General features: G+C 39.9%; 2 protein-coding genes across 2 annotated transcripts; both read left to right on the top strand.

Annotated features, from left to right (window-relative positions):
* Positions 1-595: 595 nt before the first annotated feature.
* Positions 596-2,063, top strand: LOC139037355 (olfactory receptor 1J4-like). Its single transcript, XM_070473756.1, has 2 exons — positions 596-603; positions 1,121-2,063. The coding sequence occupies exons 1-2, from the start codon at positions 596-598 to the stop codon at positions 2,061-2,063; spliced, it is 951 nt and encodes a 316-aa protein (XP_070329857.1).
* Positions 2,064-10,637: 8,574 nt separating this feature from the next.
* LOC110146647 (olfactory receptor 1J4-like) lies at positions 10,638-13,412 on the top strand. Its single transcript, XM_020907574.2, has 2 exons — positions 10,638-10,645; positions 12,470-13,412. Exons 1-2 carry the CDS (start codon positions 10,638-10,640, stop codon positions 13,410-13,412), a joined length of 951 nt encoding a protein of 316 aa, XP_020763233.2.
* The last annotated feature ends 11,825 nt before the right edge of the window (positions 13,413-25,237 follow it).

The raw sequence follows: 25,237 nt of genomic DNA, 5'->3' as shown, positions 1-25,237 counted from the left end.
GTCTCTAGCCAAGAACTTGTTGTCCGGTCCCTGGGGTCCCCTCCCTGGTGGGCAGAGCATAGTCTTCATATTTCCTTTTCTGAAACTTTGAATTGAGGAGTCTGCTTATTTTGCCCTGATGCTGGTGAGAGGTTTGGGACCACAGAAGTGGTGGCTAAATCTGGTCTCGGAGTATCCTACCGAGAAGCTGAAGTCATTTTGTCTGATTCTCTGTGACCCCACTGGCTGTAGTCGCCAGGCTTCTCTGCCCATGGAATTCTCCAGGCAAGAAGACTGGAGTGGGTTGCCATTCCCTTCTCCAGGGTATCTTCCCAACCCAGGAATCAAACCCAGGTCTCCCTCATTGCATTGCAGGCAGGTTCTTTACCATCTGAGCCACCAGGGAAGGCCCAGAGAAGCTGAGAAACCAGTCCTCATTCCCTGCAGCTAGATCACTTGAGCATAAAGTTCAGAGTAGAACTTAGTCTCTTTCAACCAAATGCAAGTGTGTGAGTGTGTATGTGTGTGTGTGCACAGGTGGTCATCACCTCTTTGTGCTCTTGGCTTGTGTCATTTCTTATTATTAGTTTCTAAAGGTGGCGGTGGGGGAGAAGACATGTCATGGTTTATCTCTTTGACTCCTATTGACAACAGCACTATTTACTATGGATGTTCAAGGGGTCACGGGAACATGTTGGATCAGGAGGAGACTGGAGATTGAAAAATATGAGTACTAGCAAAAAATATATAACTGCCAGTAATAAGTTTGCAGTGATGTTGCAAGACTGAGCTCTAAGGCACTCTGAGTTCAATCAACAGATAAGCTTCTTTTTCCCTTAATCTTTATACATAATGGAAACTTTGACCATTTATTTTTGATCCACTTTCCTTTGAGAATTTGTTGTTGAAACTTCCTCACTATACTTACTAAAGGAGTTTGAAGCCAGATTTCAAAAGTTCAATACGTCACAGTCTGAAGGTCAAACTTTATGACTGTTTTTAAAGGTACAGAAACAAAATAGAAATGAGGTAGATTTTAACTTAACATCCCTCTACTATGCTAGAGACTCATTTCGATCTGCCTGATTGTTAGTTTCTGCTTCTTTCACTGTTCTTTCATCCCCAGCACACAGGAGAGGAGCATGAAGAGGGAAAATCAGAGCAGCGTGTCCGAGTTCCTCCTCCTGGGACTCCCCATCCGGCCAGAGCAGCAGGGCGTGTTCTTTGCCCTGTTCCTGGGTGTGTACCTGACCACGGTGCTGGGTAACCTGCTCATCATCCTGCTTATCAGGCTGGACCCTCGCCTCCACACCCCCATGTACTTCTTCCTCAGCCACTTGGCTCTCACTGACATCTCCTTTTCATCTGTCACTGTCCCTAAAATGCTGATAAACATGCACACTCAGGATCAATCCATTCCCTATGAAGGGCGCATAACACAGATGTATTTTTTCATATTTTTTACCAATCTGGACAATTTCCTGCTCACTTCAATGGCCTATGATAGGTACGTGGCCATCTGTCACCCTCTCCACTACACCACTAAAATGGGACAGAGGCTGTGCACCTTACTAGTAACTGTATCCTGGATTCTCTCCTGCACCAATGCCCTGTGTCACACCCTCCTCCTGACCCAGCTGTCCTTTTGTGCTGACCACACTATCCCCCATTTCTTCTGTGACCTTGGTGCCCTGCTGAAGCTCTCCTGCTCAGACACATCCCTCAATGAGCTGGTCATTTTCACAGCAGTAGTGGCCATCATTATCCTCCCACTAGTATGCATCCTGATCTCTTATGGACGCATTGGGGCCACCATCCTGAAGGTCCCCTCCACCAAGGGGATCTGCAAAGCATTGTCCACATGTGGCTCCCACCTCTCTGTGGTGTCTCTGTATTATGGAACAATTATTGGGCTGTATATTTTCCCCTCATCCAGCACTTCCAGGGACAAGAGCACCATTGCCTCTGTGATGTACACAGTGGTCACTCCACTGCTGAACCCCTTCATTTATAGCCTAAGGAACAGGGACATGACTGGGGCCCTGGAGAGACTCTTGCACAGGGCAAAAGTCTTGTCTCAATGATGTTTGCTCGTCTTATAACAGACATATGTGTTAACAGAACCCCAGATCCTAGCATGGAATAAATCCTCAGTTAATATTTGATAACTTAGATTGCATCCTGTGACAGTTATTGTCTATTTCCTTACAATTCATTAGCATAAATTGTTAATTTTGAGTTGATATTCTTGATTATAAATTTTGTGTATCAGACTGAGAAATTGCATAGCTGGCAGTACTTATGTCTCTCCTCTCATTGCCTGGGAATTTATTAGTCCCCTTAAAGATATTTTATTTAATTTTGTTTTTTATTTAGTTTTAATTGGAGGATAATTGCTTTAGAATGTTGTGTTGGTTTCTGATGTACAGCCACACAAATCAGCTGTAAGTATACATGTATCCCCTTCCTCTTGAGTCTGCCTCCCACCACCCAGCCTTTCCACCCATCTGGGTCATCACGGAGCACTGAGCTGAGTTCCCTGTGTTATATGGCCGCTTCCCACCAGCTGTCTACGTTACACACGGTAGTGTATATGTGTCAATCCTAATCTCCCAATTTGTGCCACCCTCTCCTTCCCTGGTGTGTCCATATGTCTGTTCTCTGCATCTGTTAGCATCTCTATTCCTGACCTAGAAATAGGTTCATCAGTACTGTCTCCAGATTCCACATATATGCATTAATATATGATTTTTTTCTCTTCTGACTCACTTCGTTGTATATGACAATCTGTAGGTCAGTCTACGTCTCGGAAAATGGCACAGTTTGATCCATTTTTTGGATGTGTAATATTCCATTGTATATATGTGCCACATCTTCATACCTCTCACCTTCTCCTCCCCTCTCTGTCCATAAATCTGTTCTCTATGTCTGTTTCTCCACTGCTGTCCTGCAAATAAATTCTTCAGTACCATCTTTCTAGATTCCATATATATGCATTAGTATGTGATATTTATCTTTCTTTTTCTGACTTATTTCACTCTGTATAATAGGCTCTAGGTTCATCCACCTCATTAGAACTGACTCAAATGTGTTTCTTTTTATGGCTGAGTAATATTCCATTGTGTATATGTACCACATCTTCTTTGTCCATTCATCTGTCGATGGACATCTAGGGTGCTTCTATGTTCTAGCTATTGTAAATAGTGCTGCAATGAACACTGGGGGTACATATGTCTTTTTCAACTTTGGTTTCCTCCGGATATATGCCTAGGAGTGAGATTGCTGGGTCATGTGGTGGTTTTATTTCTAGTTTTTAAGGATCTCCATACCGTCTTCCATAGTGACTTACCGATTCACATTCCCGCTAACAGTTATGCTCCACATTTTTATCCATTCCTCTGTCATATACATTTACTGTCGTTGCTGTTCAGTGGCCCAGTCACATCTGACTCTTTGTGACCCCAGGGACTGCAGCATGTCAGGCCTCCCTGTCCCTCACCATCTCATGGTGTTTGCTGGAGTTCACGTCCATTGCATCAGTGATGTTATCAAAATATCTTACCCCTGTCGCACTCTTCTCCTTCTGCCTTCAATCTTTCCCAGCATCAGGGTCTTTTCCAGTGAACTCGCTGTTCACATCAGGTGATCAAAGTATTGGAGCTTCAGCATCAATCCTTCTGATGAGTATTCAGGGTTGATTTCATTTAAGATTGACTGGTTTGATCTCCATGCTGTCCAAGGGACTCTCAGAAGTCTTCTCCAGCACCACAGTTTGAAAACATCAATTGGTCAGCGCTCTGTCTTCTTTACCATCCAGCTCTCACAACCGTATGTGATTACTGGAAAAACCATAGCCTTGACTATATGGACCTTTATTGGCAAAGTGATGTCTTTGCTTTTTAACACGCTAGGTTTGTCATAGCTTTCCTGCCAAGAAGCAATCATCTAATTTCACGGCTGCAGTCACCATCAGCAGTGATTTTAGAGCCCAAGAAGAGGAAATCTGTCACTGCTTCCACATTTCCCCCTTCTATTTGCCATGAAGTGATGGGGCTGAATGTCATGATCTTAGTTTTTTTTAATATTTATATTTCATCTGGCTTTTTCACTCTCCTCCTTCACCTTCATCAAGAGGTTCTTTTCTTTTCATTTTCACTTTCTGCTATTAGAGTGGTATCATTCACCTGTCTGAAACTGTTGATGTTTCTTCTGCCAATCTTGATTCTAGCATGTAACTCACCCAGCACGGCATTTCTCATGATGTGCTCAGCCCATAAGTTAAATAAACAGGGTGACAATAAGCAACCCTGTCTTACTCCTTTCCTTTCAAACCACCAGACATTTGCTCTCGTCTCCCATGCTAGTAAGATTATTGTCAAAATCCTGCTTGCTAGGCCTCAGCATTATGTGAACCAAGAAATTCAAGATGTCCAAGCTGGGTTTAGAAAAAGCAGAAGAACCAGAGATAAAAAAAATAAAAAAGCAACCAGACTTTTAGTACAATGTACTGTAAAGATAACTAATGAGAACTTACTGTATAGCAGAGGGAACTCTTCTCACTGCTCTGTGGTGACCTAAATGGAAAGGAAACCCACCACAAAGCATTGAGAAGAGTTCCCTATGCTAAACTGTTATCTTTTAAATATAGTAGTATTATATTAAATTTTTGTATTTTAATACATAGTAGTATTGTGTTAAATACTACTATATACTAAATAGAATAGCAAGGAGAGATAAGAAAGCCTTCCTAAGTAAACAATGCAAAGAAATAGAGGAAAACAATAGAATGGGAAAGACTAGAGGTCTCTTCAATGGAGAAATGGAGAAATACCAATGGAACATGTCATGCAAAGATGGGTACAATAAAGGACAAAAATGGTATGGACCTAACTGAAGAAGAAGATATTAAGAAGAGATGGCAAGAATACACAGAAAAACTATACAAAAAAAATCTGAATAAGCCAGATAACCACGATGGTGTGATCACTCACCTAGAGCCAGATATCTTGGAGTACAAAGTTAAGTGGGCCTTAGGAAGCATTACTACAAACAAAGCTAGTAGAGGTGATGGAATTCCAGCTGAGTTATTTCAAATCCTAAAAGATGATGCTGTTAAAGTGCTGAGCTCCACATGCCAGCAAATTTGGAAAACTCAGCAGTGGCCATAGGAATGGAAAAGGTCAGTTTTCATTCCAGTTCCAAAGAAGGGCAATGTCAAAGAGTTTTCAAACAACTGCACAGTTGCACTCATTTCACATTCTAGCAAAGTAATTCTCAAAATTCTCCAAGTTAGACTGGTTCAACAGTACGTGAACCAAGAACTTTGAAATATTCAAGCAGGATTTAGAAACGGCAGAGGAACCAGAGATCACATGGCCAACATCCATTCAATCATAGAAAAAGCAAGAGAATTCCAGAAAAATATCTACTCTGTTTCATTCCCTTGTGGCTCAGAGAGTAAAGCATCTGCCTGCAATGCAGGAGACCCTGGTTTAATTCCCAGGTCGGAAAGATCCCCTGGAAAAGGAAATGGCAACCCACTCCAGTATTCTTGCTTGGAGATCCCATGGATAGAGGAGCCTGGCAGGTTACAGTCCACAAGGTCGCATAGAGTCATACATGACTGAGCGACTTCACTTTCTTTCCTGCTTCATTGACTACACTAAGGCCTTTGACTGTGTGGATCACAACAAACTTTGTATAATTCTTCAAGAGATGGGAATACCAGACCACCTATCCTGCCTCCTGAGAAACCTGAATGCAGGTCAAGAGGCAACAGTTAGAACTGGACATAGAGCAATGGACAGGCTCCAAATGGGGAAAGGAGTAAGTCAAGGTTGTTTATTGTCACCCTGCTTATTTAACTTCTATGCAGAGTGCATCATGCGAAATGCCTGGCTACATGAAGCGCAAGCTGGAATCAACATTGCCAAGAGGAATATCAATAATCTCAGATATGCAGATGACACCACCCTTATGGCAGAAAACCAAGAGACACTAAAGAGCCTCTTGATGAAGATGAAAAAGGAAAGTGAAAAAGCTGACTTAAAACTCAACATGCAAAAAACTAAGATCATGGCATTTGGTCTCATCACTACATGGCAAACAGATGGGGAAACAATGGAAACCATGACAGACTTTATTTTCTTGGACTCGAAAATCACTGCAGGTGGTGATTGCAGCCATGAAATTAAAAGAAACTTACTCCTTGGAAGAAAAGCTAATGTGAGCCTAGACAGCATATTAAAAAGCAGAGGTGTTACTTTGCCAACAAAGATCCGTCCAAAGCTATGGTTTTCCAGTAGTCATACATAGATGTGAGAGTTGGACCATAAAGAAGGCTGAGTGCCAAAGAATTGATGCTTTTAAACTGTGGTGTTGAAGAAGACTCTTGAGGGTGCCTTGGACTGCAAGGAGATTAAACCAGTCAATCCTAAATGAAATCAATTCTGAATAATCCTTGGAAGGACTGATGCTGAAGCTGAAGCTCCAATACTTTGGCCACCTAATATGAAGAGTTGACTCATTGGAAAAGACCTTGATGCTGGGAAAGATTGAAGGCAGGAGAACAAGACAACAGAGGATGAGATGGTTGGATGGCATCATCGACTCAGTGGACATGAGTTTGAGCAAGCTCTGGGAGTTGGTAAGGGACAGGGAAGCCTAGCATGCTACAGTCCATCGGGTGGCAAAGAGTTGGACATGACTGAGCGACTGAACAACAAAAATGTATACGTATGACTGATTCACTTTCCTCAAGAGCAGAAACTAATACAACATTGCAATTATACTCCAATAAAAATTTTTAAAGAAGAGTTTCTTTTGAAATGCAGATGCATTTTATTATTATGAAGTCAAGATTATTTTTTTTAGAGTTCATGACTTCTGTGTCTTGTCTAAGGAAATGTTGCCTACACCATAGTTTTATACTTACAGGTTTTACACAATTGCTCTGTTTCAAGTTATGTTTTGCATGTGGTGCAGCCAAGAGTCCATGTTCACTTAAGACATATTGATGCTGAATCATACTGACAATCGTTTTCTGAAACAATATTCTTGCCACATTGAATTGCTTTGGTGCATTCATAAACTACTAATTGACCTTGTGTGTATTGATTGATTTCAAAATTATTCACTGTTCTATTGATCTATATTCCTATTCTCATGCCAATATTGTTATTTTCCTTGGATTATAAAAGTTTTGAAATTAGGTTAAGTAAGTCTGGCAGTTTTTTTCTCATTTTAAATTATCGTGGCTTCCCTTTCACTTCTGTGTAAAATTAAGAAGTATCTTCAAAAAGTAGGCTGCTAATGTTTTTGGCTTTGATTGCATTGACTCTGTAGGTCAAATGGGGGAGAGAACCAGCTCTATAATAATGTTGAGTTATCCAGTCTGTGTGCAAGGTATATCTCTATTTGCATCCTCTTTATTCACCACAAATATTTTGTGGTTTCTAATGTACTGGTATTGCAGGTATTTTGATATACTCATCCCTATATATTTTTCAGTTTTTATACTATTATAAATAGTATATCAAAATTTTTTAATTCTCCATGCTAAGATATGAAGTACCATTGATTTTTGGTTTTTGTTCATCAGCTTTGTAATCCTGCTATCTTGCAAAATCACTTAGTGCAAACCAATTTGGAGGGAGATTCTTTTTTGTTTTCTTTTCTCTCTTTTCTGCCTTATTTTAGATTAGTTTATTTCTTACTTGTTCATTTTATCTCTATTGTTTTCTTATTAGGTGTATGTCTTTTTTAGTACTGTTTTTTTTTTTTTTAGCATCACACAATTTTTATTTTCACATAATCATAATTTTCCACATTTTTTTTCTTCCTCTTACTAACCCTTTGGATTACTTTTTTTTCCATTTATTTTTATTAGTTGGAGACTAGTTACTTTACAATATTGTAGTGGTTTTTGCCATACATTAACATGAGTCAGCCATGGATTTACACGTGTTCCCCATCCTGGACCCCCCTCCCACTTCCTTCCCCATCCCATCCCTCTGGGTCATCCCAGTGAACCAGCCCTGAGCACTTGTCTCATGCATCCAACCTGGACTGGCGATCTGTTTCACACTTGATAATATACATGTTTTGATGCTGTTCTCTCAGATCATCCCACCCTTGCCTTCTCCCATAGAGTCTAAAAGTCTGTTCTGTACATCTATCTGTGTCTCTTTTTCTGTCTTGCATATAGGGTTATCATTACCATCTTTCTAAATTCCATATATATATGTTAGTATACTGTATTGGTGTATTAATCTCAAAAATATACAAGCAACTTCTGCAGCTCAATTCCAGAAAAACAAATGACCCAATCAAAAATTGGGCCAAAGAACTAAACAGACATTTCTTCAAAGAAGACATACAGATAGCTAACAAACACATGAAAAGATGCTCAACATCACTCATTATCAGAGAAATGCAAATCAAAACCTCAATGAGGTACCATTACACGCCAGTCAGAATGGCTGCTATCCAAAAGTCTACAAGCAATAAATGCTGGAGAGGGTGTGGAGAAAAGGGAACACTCTTACACTGTTGGTGGGAATGCAAACTAGTACAGCCGCTATGGAAAACAGTGTGGAGATTCCTTAAAAAACTGGAAATAGAACTGCCATATGACCCAGCAATCCCCCTTCTAGGCATACACACCGAGGAAACCAGATTTGAAAGAGACACGTGCACCCCAATGTTCATCATAGCACTGTTTATAATAGGCAGGACATGGAAGCAACCTAGATGCCCATCAGCAGATGAATGGATAAGGAAGCTCTGGTACATATACATCATGGAATATTACTCAGCCATTAAAAAGAATTCATTTAAATCAGTTCTAATGAGATGGATGAAACTGCAGCCCATTATGCAAAGTGAAGTAAGCCAGAAAGATAAGCATTGGTCTTTATCTCAGTCTTTTTATCGTGTCATTTTGTATGTGTGTGCTGAAAGTGAAAGTGAAGTCACTCAGTTGTGTCCAACTCTTTGCGGCCCCATGGACTGTAGCCCTCCACGCTCCTCCATCCGTGGGATTCTCTAGGTGAGAATACTGGAGTGGGTTGCCATTTCTTTCTCCAGTAGATATTCCCAACCCAGGGATCGAACCCAGGTCTCCCGCACTGCAGGCAGACACTTTACCATCTGAGCCACCAGGGAAGCTCATGTGCGTGCTGGTGCTATGCAAAGTGTAATATCTTTACCAACTTTATACATAAACATAAGACTAAACAATATGTAACCAGTCTCTGTAGTGACATTTAAGTCTGTGGAATGTCCCCAGCTCTAGTCTGTTTGGGTGTAAAGATGCAAATCAAAATATTGGAAAGAGTTTGACATTTGATACATGAATAGAATATTATAATAGCAAATTACTTTACTGTTTATTTATTTCATTTCATAAGCTCTGACTTAAGAATCCCTTAGGTGAATGAAGACTATTTGGCTTTATTACCTCTCTTTTCACAGAATTCAATTTAACCTTCCATTCTTCATGTTTTTTTCCTGGACATTTTCAAAGTTAGCTTCTTCTCTTTTCAAAGGAGCACAGAGTTCCTCATGGGCCCCGGGGGAACCATGATAATGGAGCCTGTAAAACTGGATGCTTTGGAGATGTGAAAGTAACCTTGATCAGACAACTGACACAGAGAAGATTTCAAGGCATAGTATAATCTTTAGTAAGGTTTAACTTTATTAAAGAGCTCGATTTTTTTTTCATTTATTTTTATTAGTTGGAGGCTAACTACTTTACAATATTGTAGTGGTTTTTGCCATACACTGACATGAATCAGCCATGGATTTACATGTGTTCTTCATCCCGATCCCACCTCCCGCCTCCCTCCCCATCCCATCCCTCCGGGTCTTCCCAGTGCACCAGCCCTGAGCACTTGTCTCATGCATCCGACCTGGACTGGTGATCTGTTTCACCCTTGATAGTATACTTGTTTGAATGCTATTCTCTCAGATCATCCCACCCTCGCCTTCTCCCACTGAGTCCCAAAGTCTGTTCTGTACATCTGTGTCTCTTTCTGTTTTGCATATTGGGTTATCATTACCATCTTTTAAAATTCCATATATATGCATTAGTATACTGTATTGGTCTTTATCTTTCTGGCTTACTTCACTCTGTGTAATGGGCTCCAGTTTCATCTTTGTGACTCCATGGACTGCAGCATGCCAGGTTTCCCTGTCCTTCACCATCTCCTACAGTTGCTCAAACTCTTCCCTGGTAGCTCAGCTGGTAAAGAATCTGCCTGCAATGCAGGAGACACCAGTTCAATTCCTAGGTCAGGGAGATCCACTGGAGAAGAGACATGATACCCACTCCAGTATTCCTGGGCTTCCCTGATGGCTCAGATGGTAAAAATTGTCCTGCAATGCAGGGCACTTGGGTTCAGTACCTGGGTAGGGAAGATCCCCTGGAGAAGGCAATGGCTACCCACTCCAGTGTTCTTGCCTGGAGAATTCCATGAACAGAAGAACATGGCGGGCTATAGTCAATGGGGTCACAAAGAGTTGGACATGACTGAGTGACTTTCACTTGATTTCACTTTTCATGTCCATTGAGTTGGTGATGCCATCTAACCATCTAATCCTCTGTCACCCCCTTCACTTTCTCCACTCAATCTTTCCCAGCATCAGTGTCTTTTGCAATGAGTTGGTTCATCAGAACTATTTGGCAAGAGTGCAACTAAAATTTTTAACATTTAAGTAGATTGACATGTTGCTGTTATATGTATTCTTTATATGCATAGAAGTAGATATGCAAGTATTATTGCAATATATTCTTATACAAAAAAGCTATAAAATACCATATAAAATAAATCCCATTTACATAAATAAAAAATTTCAGGAATAAAATCCACTTTAGAAGGATAAATGAGTAATGGAAGGGTGAAGTTCTCTGATGTACTTCTTTCAGTTCTTATCTATGTTATTGTGTTTGGGTTTCCATCATGAAGAAGAATTAATTTTAAAAGCAGAAAATCAAAAGGGAATTTCCACTTGGAAAATAAATCCCTGCTCACATACTAGGTTATGACTTAACTAGGGGAAACATTAAGTTAGTAGAGAAGGGTAAAGAAGTCTTTTACATCTTTTGGGGGGTCATACCCACAGGGCATCACCATGATGTTCTTCCTAAGGACAATGTTTCCTCAAAATCTGCCCTTAGGACCATGTGCGTCAGAATTCCCCGGCTGCAGAGTTCAAGGATGAGCATCATTGGAGGTGGCGCTGGGATCTGCAACTTTAACAAGCTTCCCAGGGGATTCTATGTGCACATCAAAGTTTAGGAATGAGTGCCCGAGGGCATCTGTCTTGGAGAGAGTAAGAAGAAAATTGAGCAATTAATCTATGTTTAATGCATGTCTCTAACCAGGAGTTGGGGGTCTGGTCCCTTGGGTCCTCTCCCTGTTGGGCAGATGATAGTGTTCACACTCTATTTCTGAAGCTGTGAATTGAGACAAACTCCATGGCTCATGTATTTTTTCTCTCTGATGCTGGTAAGAGGTTCAGGACCACAGAAGTGGCCACATCTGGTCTCCAGGTGTCCTATAGAGAAACTGAGAAACCAGTCCTTACTCTCAGCAGCCACATCACGTTAGCGTAAAGTTCAGAGCAGAACTGGTTTCCTTTGCCTATAGCAGGTGTGTATTTGTGTGTGTGTATGTACACAGGTGGTCAGCTCTTATGCTCGTACCTAAAGACAAGGGGAGAAGACATATCATGGCTTATCTCTTTGACACCTCTCTTTTTATTATGGGTGTGCCTATTTATGGGGTCAGGAGAGTTTGTTGGATCAAGAGAAGATTAGATAATGATAAATAGGAGTACTAGTAAAAAAAAATATATGTGACTGACAGTAATACTTTTACTTTGTAAAGCAGTGATATTGTAAGACTGAGATCTAAGACCGTCTGAGTTCAGTCAAGAGATATGATTCTTTTCTCTTCAATCTTTATACATAATGGAAACTTTGGCAATGTATTTTTGATCTACTTCCCTTTGAGAATTTGTTGAAAGTTCCTCCTTATGCTTTACTTAGGAAAGGATTTTTGAAGTCAGATTTCAAAAAAAAATTATGTCACAATCTGAAGGTCAAACCATAGGATTATTCTTAAATGTACAGAAACAGAATAGAAATTAGGGAGATTTTAACTTACTATCTATCCCTCTACGAAGATGCTGTGACATTTTCTCTTTGCTGAAAGATACAGCTGAAAATTATGACTTAGAGGCAGCCTCTCTCCTAGATGATGGAAAAATACTATTGAGCCAGTTTCTGTTCTGTATCAAACCTCTTCTTGGTTGGTAAATTCCCTGGTAATGGTAATGGTAATACCATTCATTTTAGGTTTTGCAGGCACAGGGCAATGCAGGCAGACACTGACATTCACCAGCAGGAAAGACTCATTATTATCTGCCTCTGTAGTAAAAATGTGCTTCTTTAATATCCTTTCTTTCACAGCAGACAGGAGAGGAGCATGAAGAGGGAAAATCAGAGCAGCATGTCTGAGTTCCTCCTCCTGGGACTCCCCATCCGGCCAAAGCAGCAGGGTGTGTTCTTTGCCCTGTTCCTGGGGGTGTACCTGACCACGGTGCTGGGCAACCTGCTCATCATCCTGCTCATCAGGCTGGACGCTCGCCTCCACACCCCCATGTACTTCTTCCTCAGCCACTTGGCCCTCACTGATGTCTCCTTTTCATCTGTCACCATCCCTAAAATGCTGATAAACATGCAGACTCAGGATCAATCCATCCCCTATGCAGGGTGCATAACACAGATGTATTTCTTCCTATTTTTCACTGATCTGGACAATTTCCTGCTCACCTCGATGGCCTATGATCGGTACGTGGCCATCTGTCACCCTCTCCACTACAGCACCATCATGGGACAGGGTCTGTGCACCTTACTAGTAACTGTATCCTGGATTCTCTCCTGTGCCAATGCCTTGTGTCACACCCTCCTCCTGACCCAGCTGTCCTTTTGTGCTGACCACACTATCCCCCATTTCTTCTGTGACCTTGATGCCCTGCTGAAGCTCTCCTGCTCAGACACATCTCTCAATGAGCTGGCCATTTTCACAGCAGGAGTGGCCATCATCATCCTCCCATTCATATGCATCCTGATCTCTTATGGACGCATTGGGACCACCATCCTGAAGGTCCCTTCCACCAAGGGGATCTGCAAAGCATTGTCCACATGTGGCTCCCACCTCTCTGTGGTGTCTCTGTATTATGGAACAATTATTGGACTGTATTTTTTCCCCTCATCCAACACCTCCAGGGACAAGAGCACCATTGCCTCTGTGATGTACACAGTGGTCACTCCACTGCTGAACCCCTTCATTTATAGCCTAAGGAACAGGGACATGAAGGGGGCCCTGGAGAGACTCTTGCACAGGGCAAAAGTCTTGTCTCAATGATTTTTGCTTGTCTTTGTAATAGCCATGTGTGTTCACAAAACCTCAGATCATATATCCCTAGATTTGAGCCCAGCATGGAATAAATACTCATTAAATGTTTGATAGTTGAAATGCATTCATTTACAATTATTGTCTATTTCCTAATAGTTCATTAGCATAAATTGTGAATTTTGAGTTTATATTCTTGAGTTTTGATCTTGTCTATAAGGCTTAGAATTTGCATAGCTGTTAGTACTTATGTCTCTCTTATTTCCTGGGAATTTATTACTTTTTAAAAATTTATTTAATTTTTAATTTACTTTTTATTGCTTTACAATATTTTGTTGGTTTTTGCTATATAGCAACATGAATCAGCTGTAAGTGTACAAATATTCTCTCTCTCCTGATCCTCCCTCCTACCCTCCCCACGTTTGCAGCCCTCAGGTCATCACAGAATACCACACTGAGTTTCCTGTGCTGTGCAGCAGTTTCTCATTAGCAATCTAATTTAAACAAGGTAGTGTGTGTATGTCAATGGTACTCTCTCAGTTTGCCCCACCCTCTCCTTCTCCTGAGCAAGCTCTGAGACGGACAGGGGAGAATGGTATGCTGCCGTCCATGGGCTTGCAAAGAGTCAGAAAAGACCTAGTGACTGAATAACAACAACCCCTCCTCCAAGTGTGTCCAGAAATTCATTTTCTATGTCTGCCTCTCTATCCTTGCCTGTCAAGTTGGCTCATCACTAACATTTTACTAGATTCCATATATAGACATTAACATAAAATATTTAGTTTTCTCTTTCTGACTTTTTTCACTCTATATGTCAGACCCAGAGACTATGTAGACCCATCCATGTTCTGGCAAATGGCACAGTTTTGTTTCATTTTGTGGCTGTATAGCATTCCATTGTATATATATGTGCCATATCTTCTTTATATATTCCTCTGTCAGTGGATATTTACTACTGTGTATGAAATAGATAACTAATGAGAATCTACTGTACAGCACTGGGACCTCTACTCAAAGCTCTGTTGTGACCTAAATGGGAAGGAAATTTTAAAAAGAGGGGTATACATATGTATACATAAGGCAAATTCATTTTACTGAGAGCAGAAAATAACAAAACATTGTTAAGCAACTGTAGTCCAATAACCTTTTTTAAAAAAGTTTTTTTTTGAAGAGCAAATGCATTGTATTTTTATGAAATCAAGATTCTATCTTTTCCTTTTAGTGTTCATGACTTTTGTGTCCTATTTAAAAAATATTGCAGGGGAGGAGCTAAGATGGCAGAGGAATAGGATGGGGAGACCACTTTCTCCCCTACAAATGCATCGAAAGAACATTTGAACACTGAGCAAATTTCACAAAACAACTTCTGATCACTAGCAGAGGACATCAGGCGCCCAGAAAAGCAGCCCATTGTCTTCGAAGGGAGGTAGGACAAAATATAAAAGATAAAAAGGGAGTCTTGCATATAGGGTTATCGTTACCATCTTTCTAAATTCCATATATATGTGTTAGTATACTGTAATGGTCTTTATCTTTCTGGCTTACTTCACTCTGTATAATGGGCTCCAGTTTCACTGGGAAGACCCAGAGGGAGTGGGTGGAGAGGGAGGTGGGGGGGGGGGGGACCGGGATGGGGAATACATGTAAATCCATGGCTAATTCATTTCAATGTATGACAAAAACTACTGTAATGATGTAACGTAATTAGCCTCCAACTAATAAAAATAAATGGAAAAAAAAAAAAAAGAATTACAAAAAAAAAAAAAAAAAAAGGGAGTCAAAAGAGCTACAGACGGAGACCGGTCCCGGGAAGGGTGTCTTAATAGAGGAAGTTTCCAGTCACCAGGAAACCCTTGCACTGGCGGGACTGGGGGAAGTTTTTGGCAATCTAACTGGGGAGAAAAATTAAACAAGGCCCACAGATTACGTGCCTAAAAGCAACTCCCAGCAGAAAAGTACCCCAGACGCCCGCACCCGCCAGCAACAAGCGGGGGCGGAACGGAGAGGAGCGGGCGGCATTGCTTAGGGTAAGGACCAGCCCGAAGACCCTGAGAGCAATCAGAGGGAGCTTTTTTAAACTGTGGGATAGCAAGGGACAAAATTAACCGGCCCAAACACACTGCCGGCGGTTCGCAAAACAAAGGGACTGAGAAACTCCAGAGAAGAGCCGGCCCACCCCTGCTGGAGGTAGGAGGCAGGGGGGAGGGGAAAAGGGCAAACTCAGCCCCTGAGAAGCCACCCCCTTCCCACACTGCAAACAGGCCCCCGGTTCCTATCTAAAGACTTCCTGAGACCCAACCGACGTGCGCTGGGGCCGTGGAGGGAAAAGGCGCGCCGCACCCGGGGAGAGTACACCCAAGCCCCTGGCTGCCTAAACCGCTCAGGCCAGGGAAGGCACAAAATGCAGGTGCAACCGAATCCGCGCTTTTGTGGAGTACCCAAAAACTGGAACCACACTCAACGCAGGGCCCGCTCCATATAGAGCAGCCGGGAGCCTCAGCAGTGTAGACGGGGAAAGCACTGACACCTGTGAGCGGGACAAACCCAGTGTGGCCAGAGCACAGTGAGTGCTATCCACACAGAGCGTTATCTGTCTGCAGCGCCCCGCCCTCCCCGTAGCAGGACTGAACTGAACTAGCGAACCTAAATAAGAGATCACGTCCACCTGCCTGTGTCAGGGCAGAATTTAGACATTGAAGAGACGGCAGACAGAAGCCAAATAAACAAAGGGAATCACTTCAGAAAGGACCGGTGCAACAGATTAAAATCCCTGAAGGTAACACTGACTACACCAGAAGGGGCCTATAGATATCGAGAAGTGTAAGCTGGAAAGAGGAGCTATCTGAAATTGAACTGAACCTACACTGACCGCAACAACTCCAGAGAAATTCCTAGATATATATGTATATATATATATTTTTTAATTAAAAAAATTTTTTTTCTTTCCTTTTATTTTTTATTTTTTCTCTTTTATTTCCTTTTAAAATTCCCTATTACTCCCCCATTACTCCTCAACTTTCATTTTCATATATTTTTACGATTTTTTTAATTGGGGGGGGAATTTTTTTTTCTTTTTTTTTCTTTTTCTTGTTTTTCTCTCCTATTTCCTTTTAAAGTCCTCTAATACTCCTCTATTATTCCTTAATTTTAATTTTCATTTCACTATAACCTTGCCAAAAAAAAAAGAGAGAGAGAGAGAGAGAAACCCTATTTTTAAACTGAACTTCATATACATTTCTAAAATTTTTTTTGTGTTTTTGTTTTTGTTTTTAAATATTGTATTCCAAAAAGTCTAACCTCTACACTAGATTTTTAATCTTTGTTTTTGTATGTGATATAAATTTTGGACATTTAAGAATCCAATATTCAGTTCCCATTTCTATTCAGGAGTGTGGTGATTACTCTCCCACTTTTGAATCTCTGTTTTCTACCTCAGAACACCTTTATTTCCCCCTTTCCCCTTCTCTTCCCAATCCAATTCTGTGAATCTTTGTGGGTGTCTGGGCTACGGAGAACACTTTGGGAACAGATAACTGCGTAGATCTGTCTCTCTCCTGTTGAGTCCCCTTTTTCTCCTCCTGCTCACCTCTATCTCCTTCCTCCCTCTCCTATTCTTCATGTAACTCTGTGAACCTCTCTGGTTGTCTCTCACGGTGGAGAATCTTTTCACCATTAACCTAGAAGTTTTATTATTAGTGCTGTATAGTTGGAGAAGTCTTGAGACTATTGGAAGAATAAAACTGAAATCCAGAGGCAGGAGACTTAAGCCCAAAACCTGAGAAAACCAGAAAACTCCTGACTACATGGAACATTAAGGAATAAGAGACCATCCAAAAGCCTCCATACCTACACCAAAACCAACCACCATCCAAGAGCCAATAAGCTCCAGTACAAGATATAGCACGCAAATTCTTTAGCAACGCAGGAACACAGACCTGAGTGTCAACATACAGGCTATCCAAAGTCACACATAACACATAGACCCATCACAAAACTCATTACTGGACACTCCATTGCACTCCAGAGAGAAGAAATCCAATTCCATGCACCAGAATGCTGACACAAGCTTCCCTAACCAGGAAACCTTGACAAACCAATCGTCCAACCCCACCCACTGGGTGAAACCTCCACAATAAAAAGGAACCACAGACCACAAGAATACAGAAAGCCCACTCAGACCCAGCAATCTAAAAAAGATGAAAAGGCAGAGAAATACCCAACAGGTAAAGGAACATGAAAAAAGCCCACCAAGTCAAACAAAAGAGGAGGAAATAGGGAATCTACCTGAAAAAGAATTTAGAATAATGATAATAAAAATGATCCAAAATCTTGAAAACAAAATGGAGTTACAAATAAATAGCCTGGAGACAAAGATTGAGAAGATGCAAGAAATGTTTAACAAGGACCTAGAAGAAATAAAAAAAGTCAATTAAAAATTAATAATGAAATAAATGAGATCAAAAACACTCTGGAGGGAACCATGAGTAGAATAACAGAGACAGAAGATAGGATAAGTGAGTTAGAAGATAAAATGGTGGAAATAAATGAAGCAGAGAGGAAAAAAGAAAAAAGAATCAAAAGAAATGAGGACAACCTCAGGGACGTCAGGGACAATGTGAAACGCCCCAACATTCGAATCATAGGAGTCCCAGGAGAAGAAGACAAAAAGAAAGGCCATGCGAAGTTACTCGAGGAGATAATAGCTGAAAACTTCCCTAAAATGGGGAAGGAAATAGCCACCCAAGTCCAAGAAACCCAGAGAGTACCAAACAGGATAAACCCAAGGCGAAACACCCCAAGACACATATTAATCAAATTAACAAAGATCAAACACAAAGAACAAATATTAAAAGCAGCAAGGGAGAAACAACAAATAACACACAAAGGGATTCCCATAAGGATAACAGCTGATCTATCAATAGAAACCCTTCAGGCCAGAAGGGAATGGCAGGACATACGTAAAGTAATGAAAGAGAATAACCTACAACCTAGATTACTCTACCCAGCAAGGATCTCATTCAGATATGAAGGAGAACTCAAAAGCTTTACAGACAAGCAAAAACTGAGAGAATTCAGCACCACCAAACCAGCTCTTCAACAAATATGAAAGGATCTTCTCTAGACAGGAAACACAGAAACGTGATGTAAACGTGAACCCCAAACAACAAAATAAATGGCAACGGGACCATACCTATCAATAATTACCTTAAATGTAAATGGGTTGAATGCCCCAACCAAAAGAGAAAGGCTGGCTGAATGGATACAAAAGCAAGACCCCTATATATGCTGTCTACAAGAGACCCACCTCAAAACAAGGGACACAAACAGACTAAAAGTGAAGGGCTGGAAAAAAATATTCCACGCAAACGGAGACCAAAAGAAAGCAGGAGTCGCAATACTCATATCAGATAAAATAGACTTTCAAATTAAGTCTGTGAAAAGAGACAAAGAAGGACACTACATAATGATCAAAGGATCAATCCAAGAAGAAGATATAACAATTATAAATATATATGCACCCAACATAGGAGCACTGCAATATGTAAGGCAAACACTAACGAGTATGAAAGAGGAAATTAGTAGTAACACAATAATAGTAGGAGACTTTAATACCCCACTCACAGCTATGGATAGATCAATTAAACAGAAAATGAACAAAGAAACTTTAAAGGACACAATGGACCAGCTAGACCTAATCGACATCTATAGGACATTTCACCCCAAAAGAATCAACTTCACCTTTTTCTCAAGAGCACACGGAACCTTCTCCAGAATAGATCACATCCTGGGCCATAAATCTAGTCTTGGTAAATTCAAAAAAATTGAAATCATTCCAGTCATCTTTTCTGACCACAGTGCACTAAGATTAGATCTCAATTACAGGAAAAAAATTATTAAAAATTCAAACATATGGAGGCTAAACAACACACTTCTGAATAACCAACAAATCATAGAAGAAATCAAAAAAGAAATCAAAATATGCATAGAAATGAATGAAAATGAAAACACAACAACCCAAAACCTATGGGACACTGTAAAAGCAGTGCTAAGGGGAAGATTCATAGCATTACAGGCCTACCTCAAGAAATAAGAAAAAAGTCAAATAAATAACCTAACTCTACACCTAAAGCAACTAGAGAAGGAAGAAATGAAGAACCCCAGGGTTAGCAAAAGGAAAGAAATCTTAAAAATTAGGGCAGAAATAAATGCAAAAGAAACTGAAGAGACCATAGCAAAAATCAACAAAGCTAAAAGCTGGTTTTTTGAAAAAATAAACAAAATTGACAAACCATTAGCAAGACTCATTAAGAAACAAAGGGAGAAGAACCAAATTAACAAAATTAGAAATGAAAATGGAGAGATCACAACAGACAACACTGAAATACAAAGGATCATAAGAGACTACTATCAGCAGCTCTATGCCAATAAAATGGACAACTTGGAAGAAATGGACAAGTTCTTAGAGAACTATAACTTTCCAAAACTGAACCAGGACGAAATAGAAGATCTTAACAAACCCATCACAAGCAAGGAAATCGAAACTGTAATCAGAAATCTTCCAGCAAACAAAAGCCCAGGACCAGGTGGCTTCACAGTAGAATTCTACCAAAAATTTAGAGAAGAGCTAACACCTATCTTACTCAAACTCTTCCAGAAAATTGCAGAAGAAGGTAAACTTCCAAACTCACTCTATGAGGCCACCATCACCCTAATTCCAAAACCAGACAAAGATGACACACAAAAAAGAAAACTACAGGCCAATATCACTGACGAATATAGATGCAAAAATCCTTAACAAAATTCTAGCAAACAGAATCCAACAACATATTAAAAAAATCATACACCATGACCAAGTGGGCTTTATCCCAGGAATGCAAGGATTCTTTAATATCTGCAAATCAATCAATGTAATACACCACATTAATGGGCCAAAGAACTAAACAGAGATTTCTCCAAGGAAGACATACTGATGGCAAAAAAACAAATGAAAAGATGCTCAACATCATTCATTATCAGAGAAATGCAAATCAAAACCACAATGAGGTACCATTACATGCCAGTCAGGATGGCTGCTATCCAAAAGTCTACAAGCAATAAATGCTGGAGAGGGTGTGGAGAAAAGGGAACCCTCTTACACTGTTGGTGGGAATGCAAATTAGTACAGCCACTATGGATAACAGTGTAGAGATTCCTTAAAAAGCTGGAAATAGATCTTCCATATGACCCAGCAATACCACTTCTAGGCATACACACTGAGGAAACCAGATCCGAAAGAGACACGTGCACCCCAGTGTTCATCACAGCACTGTTTATAATAGCCAGAACATGGAAGCAACCTAGATGCCCATCAGCAGACGAATGGATGAGGAAGCTGTGGTACATATACACCATGGAATATTACTCAGCCATTAAAAAGAATTCATTTGAATCAGTCCTAATGAGATGGGTGAAACTAGAGCCCATTATACAGAGCGAAGTAAGCCAGAAAGATAAAGACCACAACAGTATACTAACACATATATATGGAATTTAGAAAGATGGTAACGATAACCCTATATGCAAAAAAAGAAAAAGAGACTCAGATGTATAGAACAGACTTGTAGACTCTGTGGGAGAAGATGAGGGTGGGATGTTTCAAGAGAACAGCATCGAAACATGTATATTATCTAGGGTGAAATAGATCACTAGCCCAGGTTGGATGCATGAGACAAGTGCTCAGGCCTGGTGCACTGGGGAGACCCAGAGGGATGGGGTGGAGAGGGAGGTGGGAGGGGGGACCGAGATGGGGAATACATATAAATCCATGGCTAATTCATTTCAATGTATGACAAAAACCACTGCAATGTTGTAAAGTAATTAGCCTCCAACTAATAAAAATAAATGGAAAAAAAAGTAATACACCACATTAACAAATTGAAAGATAAAAACCATATGATTATCTCAATAGATGCAGAAAAAGCCTTTGACAAAATTCAACATCCATTTATGATTAAAACTCTCCAGAAAACAGGAATAGAAGGAACATACCTCAACATAATAAAAGCTATATATGACAAACCCACAGCAAGCATCACCCTCAATGGTGAAAAATTGAAAGCATTTCCCCTGAAATCAGGAACAAGACAAGGGTGCCCACTCTCACCACTACTATTCAACATAGTTTTGGAAGTGTTGGCCACAGCAATCAGGGCAGAAAAAGAAGTAAAAGGAATCCAGATAGGAAAAGAAGAAGTGAAACTCTCTCTGTTTGCAGATGACATGATCCTCTACATAGAAAACCCTAAAGACTCTACCAGAAAATTACTAGAGCTAATCAACGAATACAGTAAAGTTGCAGGATATAAAATTAACACACAGAATTCTCTTGCATTCCTATACACAAACAATGAGAAAACAGAAAGAGAAATTAAGGAAACAATACCATTCACCATTGCAACAAAAAGAATAAAATACTTAGGAGTATATCTACCTAAAGAAACAAAAGACCTATACATAGAAAACTATAAAACACTGATGAAAGAAATCAAAGAGGACACAAACAGATGGAGAAATATACCGTGTTCATGGATTGGAAGAATCAATATTGTCAAAATGGCTATACTACCCAAAGCAATCTATAGATTCAATGCCATCCCCATCAAACTACCAACGGTATTTTTCACAGAACTAGAACAAATAATTTCACAATTTGTATGGAAATACAAAAAACCTCGAATAGCCAAAGTAACCTTGAGAAAGAAGAATGGAACTGGAGGAATCAACCTGCCTGACTTCAGACTCTACTACAAAGCCACAGTCATCAAGACAGTATGGTGCTGGCACAAAGACAGAAATATAGATCAATGGAACAGAATAGAAAGCCCAGAGATAAATCCACGAACCTATGGTCACCTTATCTTTGACAAAGGAGGCAAGGATATACAATGGAAAAAAGACAACCTCTTTAACAAGTGGTGCTGGGAAAACTGGTCAACCACCTGTAAAAGAATGAAACTAGAACACTTTCTAACACCATACACAAATATAAACTCAAAATGGATTAAAGATCTAACTGTAAGACCAGAAACTATAAAACTCCTAGAGGAGAATGTAGGCAAAACACTCTCTGACATAAATCACAGCAGGATCCTCTATGACCCACATCCCAGAATTTTAGAAACAAAAGCAAAAATAAACAAATGTGACCTAATGAAACTTAAAAGCTTTTGCACAACAAAGGAAACTATAAGCAAGGTGAAAAGATAGCCCTCAGATTGGGAGAAAATAATAGCAAATGAAGCAACAAAGGATTAATCTCAAAAATATACAAGCAACTCCTCCCGCTCAACTCCAGAAAAATAAATGACCCAGTCAAAAAATGGGCCAAAGAACTAAACAGACATTTCTCCAAGGAAGACATACAGATCGCTAACAAACACATGAAAAGATGCTCAACATCACTCATTATCAGAGACATGCAAATCAAAACCACAATGAGGTACCATTACACACCAGTCAGGATGGCTGCTATCCAAAAGTCTACAAGCAATAAATGCTGGAGAGGGTGTGGAGAAAAGGGAACCCTCTTACACTGTTGGTGGGAATGCAGATTAGTACAGCCACTATGGAAAACAGTGTGGAGATTTCTTAAAAAGCTGGAAATAGAACTGCCATATGACCCAGCAATCCCACTTCTGGGCATACACACCGAGGAAACCAGATCTGAAAGAGACACGTGCACCCCAATGTTCATTGCAGCACTGTTTATAGTAGCCAGGACATGGAAGCAACCTAGATGCCCATCAGCAGACGAATGGATGAGGAAGCTGTGGTACATATACACCATGGAATATTACTCAGCCATTAAAAAGAATACATTTGAATCAGTTCTAATGAGATGGATGAAACTGGAGCCCATTATACAGAGTGAAGTAAGCCAGAAAGATAAAGACCATTACAGTATACTAACACATATATATGGAATTTAGAAAGATGGTAACGATAACCCTATATGCAAAACAGAAAAAGAGACTCAGATGTATAGAACAGACTTGTGGACTCTGGGAGAAGGCGAGGGTGGGATGTTTCAAGAGAACAGCATTGAAACATGTAAATTATCTAGGGTGAAACAGATCACCAGCCCAGGTTGGATGCATGAGACAAGTGCTCGGGCCTGGTGCACTGGGAAGACCCAGAGGGATAGGGCGGAGAGGGAGGTGGGATGGGGGGACTGGGATGGAGAATACATGTAAATCCATGGCTAATTCAGTTCAATGTATGACAAAAACCACTGCAATGTTGTAAAGTAATTAGCCTCCAACTAATAATAAATAAATAAAAATTAAAAATAAAAAAATATTGTCTACCCCACATATACCAAGATTTTGTTCAATATTTTCTTCAAAATAGTCTTATAGCTATAGGTCTTACACATTTGACACATTTTAAGTTATGTTTTGCATGTTGTGCAGCACAAGAGTCCCTGTTCCCTTAAGACATATTGATACTGAAGCATGCTGGCACCATTTATTGAAACACTATGCTTACCACATTAAATTGCCTTGGTCCATTGTAAACTATTATTGACCTTATTTGTATTGATCTATTTAAAAATGTTCACTGTTCTATTGATCTGTATTCCTATTCTCATGTGACTATTTTTATTTTCCTTGTGATGGATTATAAAAAGTTTTGAAATTAGGTAAAGTATGGCATTTTGCTTTCCATTTTAAGGTTATTTTGTCTTCTGTTTGACTTCTGTATAATATTAAGAATCAGCTCCCACAAGGAGGCTACTGATACATTGCCTTTGATTGCACTGATCCTATAGATCAGCTGGAGGAGAGACTTGGCTCCATAACAATACTGAGCTATCCAGTCTATGTGCAAAGTGTATCTCTATTCATTTCCATCCTCTTTAAATTTACCATGATTGAGTTTGTAGTTTTTAATGTACTGGTATTTTGGTAAATTCATCCATATGTATATTTTGCTTTTTAAACTATTATAAATAGTATATTAAAATTTTCAATTCTCTGTGCTCACTGCTAGGATATAAAATATCATTGATTTTTGTTCTTTATTGACCAACTTTGTAATGCTGCTACCTTGCAAAACTCACTTACTACAAATAGATTTGGAAAAAGATTGTTTGCTTTCTTTTCCCTCTTTATTGGCCTTTTTAAGATTAGTTTGTACTACTCATTTGATCTCTCTTATCAACATAGATATGTCTCTTTTTGAGCATCAGGTTTTTCCCCTTTTTTTTCATCTTGCCCCTTTGTGTGTGAGGGCCTGCACTAGGAAAAATGTAATATGTTTACCAACACTACACATAAACACTAATTAGACTAATTAATACGTAACCAGCAGCTGGAGTGACATGGAAGCCTGTAGTAATGTCACAACTCTAGTCTGTTTGGGGTGTAAAGTTGGAAATCACAGTATTTTGAAGGAGTTTGATATTTGATACATGTATAGAATATCATGATGCAACTTTCCTTTATTATTCATTTATTTCATTCCATAAGCTCTGACTTAGATGATTCCTTGGGTGAGTGAAAACAGTCTGGCTTTATTGCCTCTCTTTCCATGGGCTTCGACCAAGGCTTCCATTCTTCATGTATTTTCATGGACATTTCCAGAGTTCGATTGTTCTCTCTTGAAAGGAGCAAGCCACAGGCACGGGGGAACTAAGACAATGGAGCCTGTTAAAATGGATGCTTTGAAGATAATAAAGTAACCTTGATCAGACAACTGACACAGGAGACGATTTCAGGGTGTACTATAATATTTAACAAATTTTACCTTATTGAAGAATTAAAGATTCTTTGTTAAAGAATCATTCAGTTAATTCA

This window comes from Odocoileus virginianus, chromosome 2 (genome assembly GCF_023699985.2).
Source record: "Odocoileus virginianus isolate 20LAN1187 ecotype Illinois chromosome 2, Ovbor_1.2, whole genome shotgun sequence".
NCBI classification, from domain to species: Eukaryota; Metazoa; Chordata; class Mammalia; order Artiodactyla; family Cervidae; genus Odocoileus; species Odocoileus virginianus.
The sequence above is the reverse complement of the archived record's forward strand: the minus strand, read 5'-3'. Positions and strand labels throughout refer to the sequence as shown.